Below are 16,651 nucleotides of genomic sequence, written 5' to 3'. Positions count from 1 at the left end.
TGCAAATACGCAGTGCGCCTTACGCAGTGCGAAGTGCTTCTTGTGCGTCTTTATGCAGGATAAGGTAAAAATGAATGCAGCACAGAAGCAAATCAGGCTGTATATCTAGTTATATGCCGCACCACCATCAGTGCACTTGTACTGCAAATTGTATGCAAACATGCCCTGCCGGGTGTCAATTACAATACAGTAAAACCTCATTAAACCATACCTACTTAAACAGTAGCTTGGTTTTAAAAGTAGTAAGGCCAAATCCAAAAGTCAGCAGCCATTGAACATCATGTATTTTGTATGCTCATAAACCTACCAGCTTATTGCGTACGTATCGGTTAACACATAGTGTTTCCACTTTTCGTTGCGAAACATCCAGCCACGCAGGCCCTACCTGTAGCACAAAGAAGTTACTAGGCTAATTGAAATTCTCAAAGTAAAATGCGTCAGAAAAATTGTAAAGTACAACTCACACAAACCTACAGACATGAAAGCATCAGATTGCAATTTGAATATACCAGAAAACATAATTCTGTTATGCAGAAACTTTAACACACACCCCTTTTAACATGATAGCGTTTTCCAGCTGCCATTTGAGGCCTGTCTTAGTAGGAGTGGAACCGGTTTCTTGCACACCATTAAAAAAAAAACACACACACACAAAGCTCGCCTTTGTGCATAGCGTTTGCCGCCAGCGTTTCCCGGGAAACATAACCGCTACACAAGCTGCAGTTGCTGGGAAGTGTGAGAAGCACTCAGGGATCTTTTAATGCTATTGTCTTCCATTCTTAAAGGTGAAGCTTAAGCGTCCTCCAAATTTTTTGTATGTATGTGCATATGGATGCATAAATGTCTAGAGTCAACTCGCACTTACATTTTCTGTGCTTGAACCTTTTCATTGTCAGGTTGTTCAAAGAGGACACACTGACATAGTCACTTTTTTTTTTCTTTCCAGATACAATCAACAACCGGTTTTCGGACAAGCCTGATAATTCGGATGCCTCATGATACCATAGAATCAATGTATAGTGATAGAGTACTCCATAAAGTCAATGCATAAAAACGCCTGAAATTCGGATGTAAAAACCCGTCGCCACTGTCAGCAACGGTACCGACTCCGCCTCTGAAATCTTCACAAATGGCTTCAAAGCGCTGAAAGCATGATGCGTTGCATAATGCCAGTTACAAAAAGTCATCTTCGCCGCAATAAAGAGGAGTTATGCGGTGAAGCATATTAAGAGTGGAAAGGGGCCACGAGACACAGCAGGTATTTTTTAATTATATACGAATGTCGGTTAGAAAACCGTCAGACCATTAGGGTTACAGAATGGTTACCAAGAGAAGGGAAATGCAGTCGAGGATGGCAGAAGACTAGGTGGAGTGATGAAATTAGGGAATTCGTGGTCGCTAGTTGGAATCGGTTGGCACAGGACAGGGGTAATTGGAGATTGCAGGGAGAGGCCTTTGTCCTGCAGTGGACATAAAATAGGCTGATAATGATGAAGAAGATGATGACGATGAATGCACCCACCATCCCCAGTTACAGTAAAAGCACGGATATGCCTAATAAGTGTACTGACAGGCCTTCAGAGCTACTTCAAATGATCCTGTGAGGATTTGAGCTCTTGGGAATAATAAAAGGTGTGAATTTTTTTTTTCTTCTTTTTTTTTTGACTGCCTGATTTTCCAGGCGTTTTCATGGCCCCTAGGCAGCCTGAAAAATTGGATGTTGACCGTGTTATAAAACAAGCACAACCGTTGTTTTTAGTTATTCAGAAAGAAAAAATCACACAGATAATGGCAAATGCACTTTTAGTATGATCCTCACTAGAGGGTTGACAACGTACGGGTACGTCAGTGAACATTGTAGGACAAAAACGTATAAACATACCGGTATGTCAGTAACATTGATAGAGTTAATGCCATTGATAATTTTTCAGGCAGATTTTTGTATTCTTATTATTGATTCTATTTTATACTTGTCCCTGTTTTACACATTTGTCTTGTTTACTGACTGCTTCCATTTTCTACGTCCCTTGAATGCATTACTACAAAGCAATTCAGTTTTTCTTTTTTACAGTTTGCTTTAGTGCTTGTTGTATTTTTGCACCATGTACACTCCCACTGCTGCTATACCGTGCCATGGGCTGCAGTATATGCATATAAACAAATAAATAAAAAAAGCCACAGGCTGGTGCGACACGCACAGCATAGTCGCAGCATAATTTGGAGGAGTAGCTCCACAGGATTTGCACTTTGGCATGACGCACTACAGGGTCTTTGCGGCAAAGTCTCTTTGCGTCGTTTTCATGAGAACCGTCTGACTGTCTGCGTGGCGTTGATGGCGAGCTGCGGCTTGTGCTGCAGCTTGTCCTGCTCTTTGCATAGCGGTGTCTTGAGCCCTATGTTGCCTGGCTGACACCCAAGCGGTGAGCCCGGGTGCAATCCCTGTGGACACTGGGTATATATTTTTTTTTCCATTGCCGGCGATAGCTGCTACGGACACCAGACACCAGTGGCGGAGATGGTGGAAACCATTGCCAAGTGAAGCAGCTATTGGAAAGAGCCCTAAACGGCTTATGCTATCATAAACTAAAATAAATGCATGCCAGCACTGACCGGCCAGGCTTCCCTGGATAGCTGGGAACCGGTTGGCCTCGTACAGGGTGCACAGTTGAGCTCCAACGCTGGCGCGTGCAGATGCATCCCCGCTGCTGGCAGATGGGGCCACCCTGGATGCCGTGTACACCGAGCGTGGAAGCTGCAAAACCTCGTGCTGCACCAGTGATGACAGCAGCTGCCCATAATCTGCACCAGCAAGACATGACCTGGCTGCTTCAGTTCAATCACACCAACGACAGGGGCAGCATCTACATTTTGTGAAGTGCATTAAATTATGCATTCAAGGTTGAACAGTGCAGGATCTTTTCAACCATGCACATACTAAGACTAGCTACATACGGGGTTCTTAATATAAGCGTTCGTGGTGTATTTTCGTGCAGCGCTTACAATTAGATGAAGGACGAAAAAGATACACACAAGACAGGCGCTTTTTGGAAAACAAGCAGTAAGAAAGCAATCCATTTATCTTAAAACACGTAAATCCACAAAAATAAGATTCTTCACTCCTTGCCTCTCGTAGCACCACCCTGCAAGGATTTAAAGTGGCAACTAGGAAGCCTTCATAAAAATCTTCTTTAGTGGGGTGACAGCATTGGTAATGGCATCTGCTGCCGCAAGCTAAACTTGCAAGTGAAACCTTTTGTTAAGTTTAGCAATGTGGGATACAAGATGGTGAAAGACCATCTGTACAGGCCATGTTGACAGTGATCGTTGGTGCTGTGCAAATAACTATTTCTTCACCTAATTCTGCCTTCAGCAGTCAGAAATGTACAGCAGGCTTCCGTTTGTTTGCCTACAGTTAATTTAATATTTCAGTTGATTTGATCGCACCCAGAGGTCCCGGCCGGTGCCCATACATTTCTATAAGACCATGCTATGATTATTTTAATCCTGAAGTTAACCATTGTCGAATAATTCGAACTTGGCTGGTCGTCATGCACATTCCTGACCCCAATGGTGACCTAAGTGGTGACTCCAAAAGCGTCATAGTCAGTCTCGGTGGCACTTAGGGTACAATGAATGCATCGAACACATGTCATATCCCGTCAGAAACATTTATTTCTGGCCTAATCCAGGAAGATATTCAAGCCGAAGTGCCAACTCTAAATGAATTATTACAGTATTTACTCGATCCTAACACACACCTTTTTTCCCAAGAAAATTAGCCATAGAGTTTCTTGGGCGGTGCAATCTGATACGAAACCAGAACCAAGTTCACAACAGCCTACAGTCAGAGTCAGCCAAGCAAGCGTCATTGCCATTGGTATCATAAGATGGCGACCATGGATGGCAACAAAAGTTTGCATAGTTTGTGCACGATGATGCGCTGCTTTCATTCTGAATACGAAAGCACATTCAAACAATTCGTTACTTTACATGTTAAAGTGCAACTTCAGCGACTTTTTGACCGTGTCAAGGTAACAGAACATTTAGGTTCTCGAGACCCCCCTGTCACACATCTGATAGAATGTTTAGGCGAATTCTAAAACAATTTTAAATAACCAAAGAAAGCGCAGAAACAAAACGAAAACCTGACCAAGCAGCCGAGCGAACCTTTTCGTGTGACGTCACGAGTGTCCACACTGGGAAAGGTGCGCAAGGCATGCCGGTCTCGCCTGCTGGCAGCAAACAGCAGACGCTCGGCTGAATCGTGACCACGCCGGACCTTTGAGTGACAATGTCAACTGTAGGACGATTGCAACCGCACAAGCGCAATAGACAGCGCATGTCCGCTTGACTGATTGTGGGCACACATCTACATGTGCCATGACTGAACTCCTGCCACACTGACTTCCACTCCACCGACTTCAGCTGACAGTGCTCCTAGTTGTCTGCACCAGGCGCATGAAGCGGGGCCACATCTTGATGTGTTGCTGCTAAGTTGGGAGACCTCATGTGCCGACTGAATGGAGGTGGCACTTTCAGGCCTCTGGTTGAGCAGGGAAGCTTAGTGCTTAAGGAGTCCACCCACACTGTCACAGGCGTTCTTCCCATGCCTGGTGGTAGAAAATATCCACCTCGCGGATGTATACTTGGCTCACACAATTGGTACCTATGTTTAATATGGCTCGCTGCACCATCGCACACATGTTACGTGACAGTAGATGGGTGCTTTTTTATCTAACACTTCGTGCACTCTACCTAGGGCGTAGCAGGTGTGCACTGCGTCGTAATGCATGCCACCGTTTATGACATCAAAGCTGTGCGTTACTTTCCTTGTCGTGGTGACACAGGTGAAAATTGAGATTTGTTTCTTATGCCAATGGTACAATTGTGTTTCATTTTAGAGAAGGACAGTCTAGTTTACCGCAAGATCAAAATGCAGGACAATGCTTCCACGATGCTCACACTTCTTTGCCTCATGAATAGCTGTGGCTTGAGTGTGGCGCATGTTTTTGTGAGGAACCATTTGGTCACCCATTTGCCGAGCTCTTTCACAAAAAGGGTTGGCGATCACATCTCCTTGATTAAGTCACAGCTTTCCCAAACAGGAAATGTGACCTCATCCTCGTCGACCATTCCCAGATTGGCCAAAGCGAGGCTTTCACTCCATGGGCAGCGCTTGCATTCACCTAACGTACAATCTGTGGCTGGGGAGCTGCAGAGGCACAATGCTTTCATGCCTTCCAATGGGATTTCCATGCCGGCTACCTTCTCAAGCACAGAGACACACAGGTTGGCATTAGCGCAATAAACGCAAATGAAAAGCTCTTGTTTTGATGCGAGCAACACCTGTTTTGGACATGTGCTGTAAAACTTTGACAGGACGATGGTACTTTTGGGGTGAGCTGCTTTGAACATCTGGAACGTCTCGTGGATAGAACGTGTGACAAACCACTTTGAGACATACTCTCTCTGGACGTGCTTGATGACTGACACAATGTCCTTCTCGTTCAGGCTCTGCCGAGAGCACCCAAGTTCATCCTTGGTGAAGTAGTCAAGTGCAGCTTAGACATCCGATGGGTTTAGCCTTGACCTCGTATATGGATCAAAATCTGACCACATTCCATGCTTCTCAGGTCGATTTCGGGCCTTTCTGAGCATTTACGTTGCGACAGCTGGGACTGTCTCTTGAATGCGTTCGTTTTAAAGTTCCAGTGGCATGATGGAGGCGGAGGTGCTCTCGATAGAACCTTGAAGCCTTGTAGGCTTGCTTGAAGCTATTTAACCAGCAAGCGTATACACAACATTCTGTCACAGACGGTTAAGGTGTACTGACACTTCCGTACGCAGTGCTTAAATTTGAGCGCATCTTCGTCACCACAACAATTTCAATCTCGGCCAGTTTTCTCTTTCCATAAGATCATCTACTGTGTTTATGAATGGAAGATGGTGGCTTCAATGGTGAAACATCAGAAGAAAGGTGGATGTACTTGTTCCAAGTCGTCAATCACTTCTTCTTCCAGAATGAATGCGTCTGCTTCATCACGGGTGTCACTACATGAAGGTAGAATTTCCTTGAGGCATGTAAAGCAGTGCTGCCAGACCTTATCCGGGTCGCAAATATCCTCAGCTTCTAACAGTAGCTTCTGCAGGAAGGCAACATCCAAAACGTTTATGCAACAAAAATTTTTTTCTTAGCAATTTTCTTCTTGTCAGTGCGTAAATAATCAGCACAGAATACTCGGACCGAGCTATGAGCCACACGCATCACGTGTAGTGAAGTTAGACCAGGTCACAATGTTTATGCTGTTTATGCTATACTGCACTTTTCCTGTCACCTTTACTGCGCCGCTGTTGTGACTGAGCATGTCGTGAATGTCATGACTGAGAATGTCTCACGGTCTCATGTTCTATGAACAAGGCCGTCTAAAGCATTTCACTGTGAAAACATGCGGGCCACGCTCATTATCAAAGGACAATGTCCATCTGGAACGACCGGTGACCTCTGCTGTTCTCGGCATGGGAAAGCAGATCAGCAAGGTGCTGAAAGAAACTAATAAATTAGGCAACTTCGGCAGCCTTTGGCGCAGTCATGCCACACTGCACTATTTCAGACAGCTGAAATACAGAGGTGAAGGTCGAGGTAAAACAGGAAGACATTATCTGTGAGCGACGTGGACAAACGGCTCGGGCAATGACTTAGATAGGTTTTTAGAAAGGCACAGTATGAGTTCCACACAGTGGTGCCAAAGGAGGTTCTAGATGGGGAGCAGGTAGTGAAGTAGCACCTCTATATAATGCCGCACCTGCTGCTTATGGAAGAGCTCCATCACTTACAGATTAGCCTGCCTTGGTGCGGCGTACAGGTAATTCACTGTGTGCACCAGGCAAGTTTTGCCAAGGTCAGCCACTATATGCACTTGTGGTGTTTCGCATGCTGTTGACGAGCGAATAATGGAGGCATAAGTGCGATGCCCACAGAGGTTGCAGGCCGCAAACTCAGTTCACGCTAGCACTTTAGAGGGTGGCATCCTCCCACCCCTGCACACACTTGACACAAATAAAATCTGACAATACATTTTTGTTGAAAACAAGGTGCCAGAGTGAACTTCTGATGCAGCAAAGAAATTGGAACTAGGTTTACATAGAATGCAAACTGATGAAAAACCAGCAAAGGTACTGAAGCCAGCACGCTCAACATAGGCCACTTTGGCCCGTTATATTTTCTGAATAAAGCAAATAAGGAAACATTATTGCAACCACGTCTTGCCCACCATAAGCAGACTTCCATCCAAAATTTTTGCAGAAAATTCGAACCAGAGCTTTCTCTTTAAATTTGTTTAATATGAGCTTTCTTGAATAACCTTGTTTATTTACCTATTTTTTTTTCTTCTCTTGTGTTTCATGTAGGAAGATAATAATTTGCATAAATGTTGCAAAGAGAATGTTCTATTTCTGACATTTTTTTCAAGTTTCTGTGTTCAACAGAAAGCTCACTAAGATGCATCAAAGTTACAAAATTTTTTCTGATATGGGCCATGTTTGCTATATTTTTCATTTTTTTATTGTGGAATGTATAAAGAAATGCATGCAACTAATTTACTATTAAGCATATTAAAATGAGCAGAAATGTTTTTCGACACAACATTTTTTACTTCGCATATAATTTGGCCGTGAAATGAAAAAATATTGTGGTAAGCAATAGGAGGATGCTCGCGCACCCCGTTTAAATATTTTTTCCCTTGCTGGGAACACTTCACGGGAATAAAATTTTTGGTTTAGGGCAGTTTTAGTATCCCTACATGACATATAAAGAAACCAGACAAAACAAAAATATCAAGCAGACATACTGTTTGATCTCTCATGGAATCACCTTTGCATCACACTACTAGTAGAATGTAATGTCGGTGCCATGGTGTGGTCCTGCCAATGCCGGCCTTAATGAACTTTGCCTTAATTAACCTCACCTTAAGTAACACCAAACGTCAAGGTTTTGCAGCCTTCTCAGACCATGACGTGGTCACACCAATGCCAGGCTTAGTTGAAGGTGTGTAGTTTTGTGGCGCAAAGGCCCAGTATAGCCAAAGGGCGCCATGCCAGTGCAAGTGATTTCGCAGTGGAGTGATAATTTCTATGAAGATGATGTGACATGGCTGTAAAGGGGCCTAAAAGTAGTCGCTGTAAAGTGTGTAAAATCTACGTGTAATAAGATGATGGAAATGACTAATGACGTGTACTATGAGCATTAAAATGCATTGCGAAAAAATTATAAGATGTACAAGACATGTCAGATGCAAAAATTCGCTAGAGCGCTACTGCCTCACCAGAGCCCTTGAAATACAAGGGTCTAGAGGCAAGTGCTATGGAAAACTGCTATCACAGCGGCATCCCCTGAAGAGAGGATGCACTACGAATTTATTGGGCTAATAACATGTACGACATCTTTCAGGAAACCTTGGACTATATTGTAATCAAAAACTGTTCTGGACCGAGAAATATTACAAGCTGAAGAGGGATGTGCTGCCGGTATGCTGGGGGAATATGTATTTTTCTCTCAGATTCAGCTTCCTAAAAAAAAATTAAATTATGGGGTTTGACGTGCCAAAACCACTTTCTGATTATGAGGCATGCCACGTGGAGGTCTCCGGAAATTTCGACCACCGGGGGTTCTTTAACGTGCACCTAAATCTAATTACATGGGTGTTTTCGCATTTCGCCCCCATCGAAATGCGGCCGCCGTGGCCGGGATTAGATCCCGCGACCTTGTGCTCAGCAGCCCAACACCATAGCCGCTGAGCAACCATGGTGGGTATTCAGCTTCCTGACATTCCAGAAGGAGGTGGAGGATGGTCAGCCTCCCCTCCCATCTACCACAGGTTGGACGTTCATTTCGAGTAAGTAGAAAATTATGGGTACCAAACAAATGTGGGTCCTATTCTGAGACGACAGAATAGGACATCTATTCGGCATGACTTTGTTGCGGAGGGTCAGAAACCTAACTGTGGCTTTATCACGTGCAGCTTGTTATTTGTTTCCACGTCCCACAAGCATTACCAGTGGTTTTGCAGTTTCTTTCGAAAGAAAGGCCTCATATCGGTGGTAGGGACAGCAACGGTAGGTTTAATAGCTTGCGATGCAATTCATGTGGCCATCTCGTCCGCCAGAACATTACCCTCGATGCCCCTATGGCCAGGCACCCAGCATATAGTGACATGCTGGTTGGATATATAAGCTTTGCACAGTATGGAATAGAGTTCATTAAGTACTGAATTTTTGTGCTTACAGAATGACATCAAGGCCTACACGACACTTAGGGAGTCTTTATATTTACCTGCTTTCTGGAGTTTTGATTTCTTTATGTGCTTCACAGCCAACAATAATGCATAGGCTCCAGCCATAAAGGCACTTGTTTCCGGATGCAGTACATCGGATTCCGAGAAAGATGGATTGACGGCTGCACAGGGAAACCTCAGCTTGTGACTTAGAAGCGTCAGTGTAAAACTCTGTACATGAGTACTTAGACTGGAGTTCTAGGAAATGCATTTTAATATGTTCCTCTGGAGCATGTTTTGTCACGTTCACAAACGATGTATCACATGCTATGATCTGCCATTGCCACGGCGGTAATGGCATTGCTGCGGTGTTCAGATTATATTCAGTGAGTAAAACACCCATTTCCTCACTAAGTTTCTTTACACATAATGAAAAGGGTTCTCTCACTCCTGGTTGATTATTAAACAGTCTAGTGCATGTAGTGTCATTTACAGTTATGTAGGAAGGATGTTCGCAGTTCGCATTAGCAGTCAGAAAATATGCAAAACTGGAGCATGATCGTTGTAGATGCAGAGACCACTCATTAGCTTCTGCGTAGAGGCTCGCTACAGGACTTGTCCTGAAGGTGCCAGTTGCCAGGTCGAAGCGTCTATGTATGAGGCTTTTGTAGAGGTTTATAAGACACTTCCTATCGCTACCCCATGTTGTGTGTGACAACATTTGAAGAATTTTTAATGTTTTCAGACATTTTTTCTTAAGATACTTTAGGTGCGGTACGAAAGTAAGCTTCGTGTCTAGTATGATGCCCAAAAATTTGAGTTGTGTGTTCACAGGTAGCAGCTGTCCATGAACTTCCAAATGAGGATTTGCTATGAGGCCTCTCTTTTGTGTAAAAAGAATGCATGTGCTTTTGTTGGCATTGAGCTTAAAGCCATTTTCATCAGCCCATTTAAACACCTTCTTCAGACTAAGTTGAACTTGTCGCTCACAAATTGTAAGTTTGCACAACTTATATCCGATATGCACGTCACCGACGTATACTAATTAAAAATAGTACGCAGTATTGATGAACACAAAGAATTCATTTTTATGATAAGAACTGTGCAGCTAAGCAGGCCACCCTGCGGCACCCCAGTTTCTTACACAGACGGTCTCGATAGAGCATTACCAATTTGAACATGGAATGCACGGTTTGATAAATTACTTTCAATTACATTGAGAATTTTTCCGCAAATGCCTAGCTCTGATAGGTCGTGCAATATTCCATACCACCACGTAGTATCATAAGCCTTTTCCATATCTACGAACATGGAAAGAAAGGACCGTTTGTGTATGAAAGCATCGCGAATATATGGTTCAATGCGAGCGAAGCGGTCTGTCATCAATCGGCCTCCCCTAATATCACACTGGTATGGTTCAAGAAGCTTGATTCAAGAAAGTGCAAAAGCCTGCAATTTATAATTTTTTCAAAGAGTTTGCATAAGCAACTTGTGAGCGCTACAGGCCAGTAGCTTTCCACAGGGGACGCATCTTCACCTTGTTTCTAAACAAGCACAACAATCGCCTCTTTCCATGCTAATGGTATTAACATACCATTGGCATGGAAAGAGGCAACCAATAGTCGTAGGTTCGTAGCCTTTTCACCATGGCGTGGTAATGCCAACACCGGCCTTAATTAATTTCTCCTGAAGTAACACCAAAGGTTGTGGGTTCAACTCGCACCAATGATCGTGGGTTTGTAGCCTTTTCAGACCATGGCGCGGTCACGCCAATGCAGGATTTTCTGCTTCATGGGGCATATAATACTTTAACATTAATCCTTTGTTCTACAGGTCACTTCATTGAAAAGGTTGTGCCCTGCGCAGCTCCCAATAGAACTGGGAAAGAAGTATTCCTTAATTATATAGGTAATTTCGTTGCAGAGGCGTTTTTTGTAGAGGCGCTCGACTGTACTGCAAATCGATCAGCGGAGTGCTTTAGTGTTTTTTCTGCCTCTTGTTCAATTCGACCAGTTTCATCTGTGCCAAAAAGGTTGATACAAGACATGTTTATCTGATCATTTAACAACCTAGTAAATACATTCTTTAATAATGGACATTAAGAAGCACAATATGTGCTAGTGGAGAACAAAGGCAAGGCTGAATATATTTTACATTCTCGACATGAAATAATGCTACCAAGCGTATGCCACCAGAATCCAGAATTTGCTGCTTGATAAGTTTTGTGTGACATATAATTATATCAAAATAAATTTGATGCACACAAATAAAGGAAGAATTAACTTTAGTCACCAATGCCTAATGAAGCACTGTGCTAGTGTATATTAGGCCTAGTGACATAGGCAGTGTGTCCGTGACAAAATTTGTCACTGGCCGATGTGATAATGGGCTGCATGCCAATGCGGAATGCTTGCCGCTATTATGTTCATACGTGGGCTCATCTGTGATCGGTCCGAGATCACACATGCGGGTTAGATTGTCCGCTGTTGAAGCAATGTGAAGTTCACCGCTGCGTATCCAACACAACCTGAGTGCCTATCGGCCCAATCTTCACACATGTTTTGCATGTTACGAAATGTGCGCCGCTTCCCCCCCCCCGTTTGCACCCCTCAAATTTGGACTGGGTGAGCAGCCTTTAGGGCGGGATATTTTGGCGGGAAGTTTTGACATGCCCACTAGGTCCGAATTATTGCCGCACCAGACACGGACAAGCGTTGAGCTGGTGGACCCTTGAGAGGCCCGCGAAGCGCTTCGTTAGTTTTCTACTGTGTAGTGTTGTAAGATGCTGACGGGAAACCTAAACAAAATCGAGCTGGTGGGCGATGCCAGAATACAATGCCACCAGAATGAGACACAACACACTGCGCCACCTGCAGCAGGTAAGGTTGGTGCATTTGGGTTATAGCCTATTAAAAGCGTGCAGTACGCTTCCAATAGCACTGCGCCACACGCACTGTGAAACAGATAGGTGAAGATATTTATTGCGAAAGGGTTGGCAGCCACTGCTTTGAAGGCAACGTGTGACGACCCATGAGATTTGCTGGTACTGGAAGGGGAAACTGAGTGCGTGCCGGCATTTTCACGTGGTACGGGTGGGCGAGTCCTATGAGGAAGCTCTCGTGGCAGGTGGCTACTGCTCTCAATCCCACGTGCCTAACCCCTTTTCTTGTTCACAAAGGATCTGGCGGCCAGAAAACGTTTCATACTACAGCAATTTGGCAATGTAAACATTGGTGCTGATAGATCATGTTTTCAAGGAATGTATCAACCAGTAAAAAAGAAGCGTAACTGTATTGGGTAATTTCTGTGTTCTCGGTCACGAACACTGGCGCCAAAAAATCATATGTAACAGGATTGTATCATTGAGGTTCTACTGGACTTTCAGAAACATTCATGCAAGATGATTTGTCTTTGCCGTTTAGTGTGAATTTGGTTCCTGCCAGATGCATCTGTGGCATTGGAGTGCCATAAGTTTTAAGTTTTGCGAGGCATTTCCCAGTGCCTAGCTTTGTTCTGTGCTCTATAGTTAGCGACAGGCTAAGAATTTGGGGCACGCTCAGCACCACATTGTACCATCCCTATGTGCCTCCTAAACATAGCTCCTATGAGTCTTGCCACCACTGGGATGTTACGAATATGAGCAAACATAATCTGAGATGAACATACTGCCAGAAATGGTGCCAAATCTTATAGGATACAGACCATGCAAAACTTGCTCATCCTCAATGGTTGCCAGCAGGTCAAGGAAGCAGTGCCCTGGCGTGTAGGTCAAAAGTTCCTCAGCCGAGCGACCCAGATCCATGGGAGTCTTGGACGCAGGAACTTTCAGGTTCACCTTAGCCTGCAAGCCACAACGTGCATCCTTATTACAGAAACCACTCTGCTGTGATAAATACTACTAGGCAAAACACTTGGCAGGTGGCCAAGACTGCCAGCAACACAGACAAGGCACGCTGAAAAGTCCTGTCTAGCTTGTGTGTTCCTTTCCACACCTCTGCAAGTACTACATGCCAATCAGCTACACATTAGACACTCATATTTAGCAGATCACAAGCCTAACACATAGCAACAGGCACAGTATAAGATATACTCTGATAATGTTCCTAATTTCAAAAAGACATCACAAGACGACCCTCCGATCCCAATTCTGTCACGTGGGAGGTGGCAATGCTTTTCTATGGGAAATCTCCACTGCTCTGGCGTCGTTTTATGCATGTATTTTTTTGTGTGTGTGTGTGCAACGAATAAAATGACACGACTGTGCTCCTTTGTCAAATCTTTGTCGTCAGTGCACAATTTCGTGCGAAGTCACTGGAAGAAGTCCATTTTAAGAGCCACGAAAGAGACATACTCTTGGTGTATTATTCAAATGTACCCATTGAACAACCATTAGCACTGTCCCATTTTGGCTCTCACAAAGCCATCACATCATGCTAGTGCCACGCACAGAAGACAGTGGCACCATAGCCACTGACGAGGCATAAGTATTTGTGCCGGTACGCACGTCCTGTGCGTGATGAGAGCAGAACTATCTGCCAGTTGCCATGGCAATAAGACCATTTCCTTTCAATCCACTTTTCATTTATATATGTTGCGCTGATTTTTCACCGGATGACGCTGTAATTGTCAGTCTGCTTAAGGGTAGCAGGATGGTATGGCCCACAATAAAGGGCCATCTAGATGTGCTCACGACAGCATGCGTTGTGACATGTACACAGCTTAAGGGTATGCAGGCAAACCTCGATACAATGAAATTTTTTACGTAATCAACTGTTTTTATTTCCACATCTTAGTTCCAATGAAAACCGTGTATTCCTTATCGCGATTTAACAAAGTAATTTCGTGACACAGTTTCAACTTAACGACGTTTTCGGCCATTTCAAGCACTTACTTGGAGGCTGTATAGCTGGTAAATCTAGTAAAAAGCTATGAAAATGTCAAGCAAGGAAAAAGTTATTTGCAAGTGCCCTTCCGCATGAAAAATTTCAGGGGCAAAAGATTGTCAAAGCGTGTGCCGGGACTCTGTATGCAGGCAACACCGCTGTGCCATTTGTTGCACAGCAACTTGCGTAAGACCGCGGGGCACACGGCAGCTCGGAGCGCTCAGAGGAACAAACACGAGAGCTGACAATTCCTTCAGCGCAAGGGGGATGGGGAAGGGGGGAGTGCACGGTAATGTGATCAAGCAAGCACAAGAGGGGAGAGTGGGAAGGCTTGCGTGCCTACTGCCCTCTCCTTTACCCTTATTGTAGCTGCGCATGGCAATCCATACACAAGCCATGCACTGTATCTTGGAGGTAATCTTCGGGAAGTGCAACAGCCAAGCCGACTTGGTTGGAGACTGCATAGACATTTTGTTGTCGTGCATCTAGTGTTGGTGGTCGCAAAATCACAAGTTTCCGAGGCACGGTGCGAAGCATTCCCTCCCGCTTCCACAGCGAGTGTTCTTGGTAATCGAGTGAACCTTTGCCTCAGCACTCAAGAGACCAATAAAACTATGAACCTTACTTCGTGTAGTTGTCTCTTTACTATCACAATCAATGCTCCACCTTTCTGACGAAACTGTGACATTTTCTTTTCTCAGAACAAATACCATATCTTTTTGCACTATTGTCTTTAATTTGAGGGTGCCATCTGATGACGGTTGCCGGCACTAAGTGCGGTAAGCCATGGCATTCAAGATTTACGCCGACAGGTGACACTAACCACTAATCTCAGGTGCTACGAGCCATGCCGATACATTGCTCTCGGCATGATCTGCACTGTGTGCGCTGACATTCATAACCATGCTTTTAGGCCTGACTTTCTTGCAATCTGTTTTTAAGTGATTACTAACAGGATACTATCCACCAGAAGCGTTCTGAGATTTTGGGAAATTAGTTTCGCTGCTGAAGCTTCAATACCTCGAAAAGATTAAATTCACAACTTAGTGAAGGTTTATGCTGTACTTAAAACTGTGTTATATCGTAGTTGAACCTCGATATAATGAAGTCGATAAAATAGGCCATTTGCTTTATTATATAAAAATTTTCTTGTATTGATATTCAATATTTTATGCACATAATTGCAGTCACCAATGGATTTCTTTTACACACAAGAGGCAACAAAACTTTCCGAATGATCGGGCAATCATAAAAAGCAAATTTGAATGAGAAAAACAAAACATTTTGTTTAATTTAGGCGGCGGCGACAAAAGATATGGTTGCAGGTCGTGTCCACGATTTCTTCACTTTGGTGGTACGAAGCAGTCCGCCACACTTCCAAGTCCACTCCGCCCCTGCAGCTGATAGTGTTGCCTATGATGAAAAGTGCCGGGAGTGCTGCCATTTGAAGGTGGCGGCATACGCACGTGGTGGCTTGGCTAGTTCGACAACATCAACGACGCATTGCATTTGCCGCACTGAGTCCTCCTCGGTGCCGCGCTCTGCGCCTGCCGTGCCTCGCAAGGACTGGTGGTTTGCATCCACAGTGACGCACAACAGTGCGCGCTCACTGGGCTCAGTCCAGTCACAGACGCCTTGGCAGACGCCACTTTGTTATTGACTGTGTTGCAAAATGCTTCGATTGACGGATATGGAGATCGCAACAATAGTAGGGGCCAAACGAAGACACTGCTGAGGTTGATCCCACAAGCACTGATGTTGCCCCGCTCCCGATTTCAACTGAGGCTGTAGCTGCTTTGGCCCTTCTACGCTGCCACTGCAGTGCAATAGAAGGCACCAGCCTATGCTTGTGGATCGTTTAGACTATGTTGAGGACTCCGTGTTTAAGCACGTGGCTGCCAATAAGAAGCAGGCTACACTGCTGCAGTACTTCCAATAAAAAAAATAAATACTCTGTGTGAAGCTTCGAGTGAGTATTTACTGCACGGCAATTCGGGTGCGATTGGGGAAAGTTGGTCGGAGTGCACGTTCAGTTGCGCCGTGTGCCGACATCGTGCGGCCTAGACAAAGGTCAAGGTGCGGCCTAGGCCAATGCCTCCTATAGTTAGAGGAGCTGTTACCTAGGCTAATTGCGTGCGGCGCGATGGACTGCATGCTCCCAGCAGACGAAGTTTGCGTGCCCTAAGCAACTGAACGCGCGCTCCAAACAACGATCCCCAATTGCGCCCTTGGATCATTGATTAATTTGCAGAAGTTCTTGATGCATTTTTTTCGTGATTTTCGATATCAAATTCTGACTATACCGAACTTTTTCGCGATCACCGCGCTGTTCGATATATCGAGGTTCGACTGTACAGGGTTTCTGTGTTTACACAGTGACATGAAGGCTTTTACAACGCTGAGTGAGTCTGTAAATATAATCATTTTTTGAAGGTTTATTTTCCTTATGTGTTTTACAGCTGACAATAGTGCATAGGCCTCCGCAGTAAAGATACTTAT

At 44.5% G+C, this 16,651-nt stretch overlaps 1 protein-coding gene across 4 annotated transcripts in view; it reads right to left on the bottom strand.

Annotated features, from left to right (window-relative positions):
* LOC126524404 (focadhesin) overlaps positions 1-16,651 on the bottom strand; it is a 392,101-nt gene that overhangs the window by 170,888 nt on the left and 204,562 nt on the right. For all 4 annotated transcript variants that reach the window (XM_050172727.3, XM_050172728.3, XM_055067287.2 and 1 more), the window contains 2 exons: positions 12,972-13,110; positions 2,611-2,799 (listed from right to left, as the gene is read on the bottom strand). In XM_050172727.3, coding sequence (XP_050028684.1) covers positions 2,611-2,799; positions 12,972-13,110 — 328 coding nt within the window. The remainder of the gene's footprint in view (positions 1-2,610; positions 2,800-12,971; positions 13,111-16,651) is intronic.

Source organism: Dermacentor andersoni, chromosome 3 (assembly GCF_023375885.2).
Source record: "Dermacentor andersoni chromosome 3, qqDerAnde1_hic_scaffold, whole genome shotgun sequence".
Lineage (NCBI taxonomy): Eukaryota > Metazoa > Arthropoda > Arachnida > Ixodida > Ixodidae > Dermacentor > Dermacentor andersoni.
The sequence above is the reverse complement of the archived record's forward strand: the minus strand, read 5'-3'. Positions and strand labels throughout refer to the sequence as shown.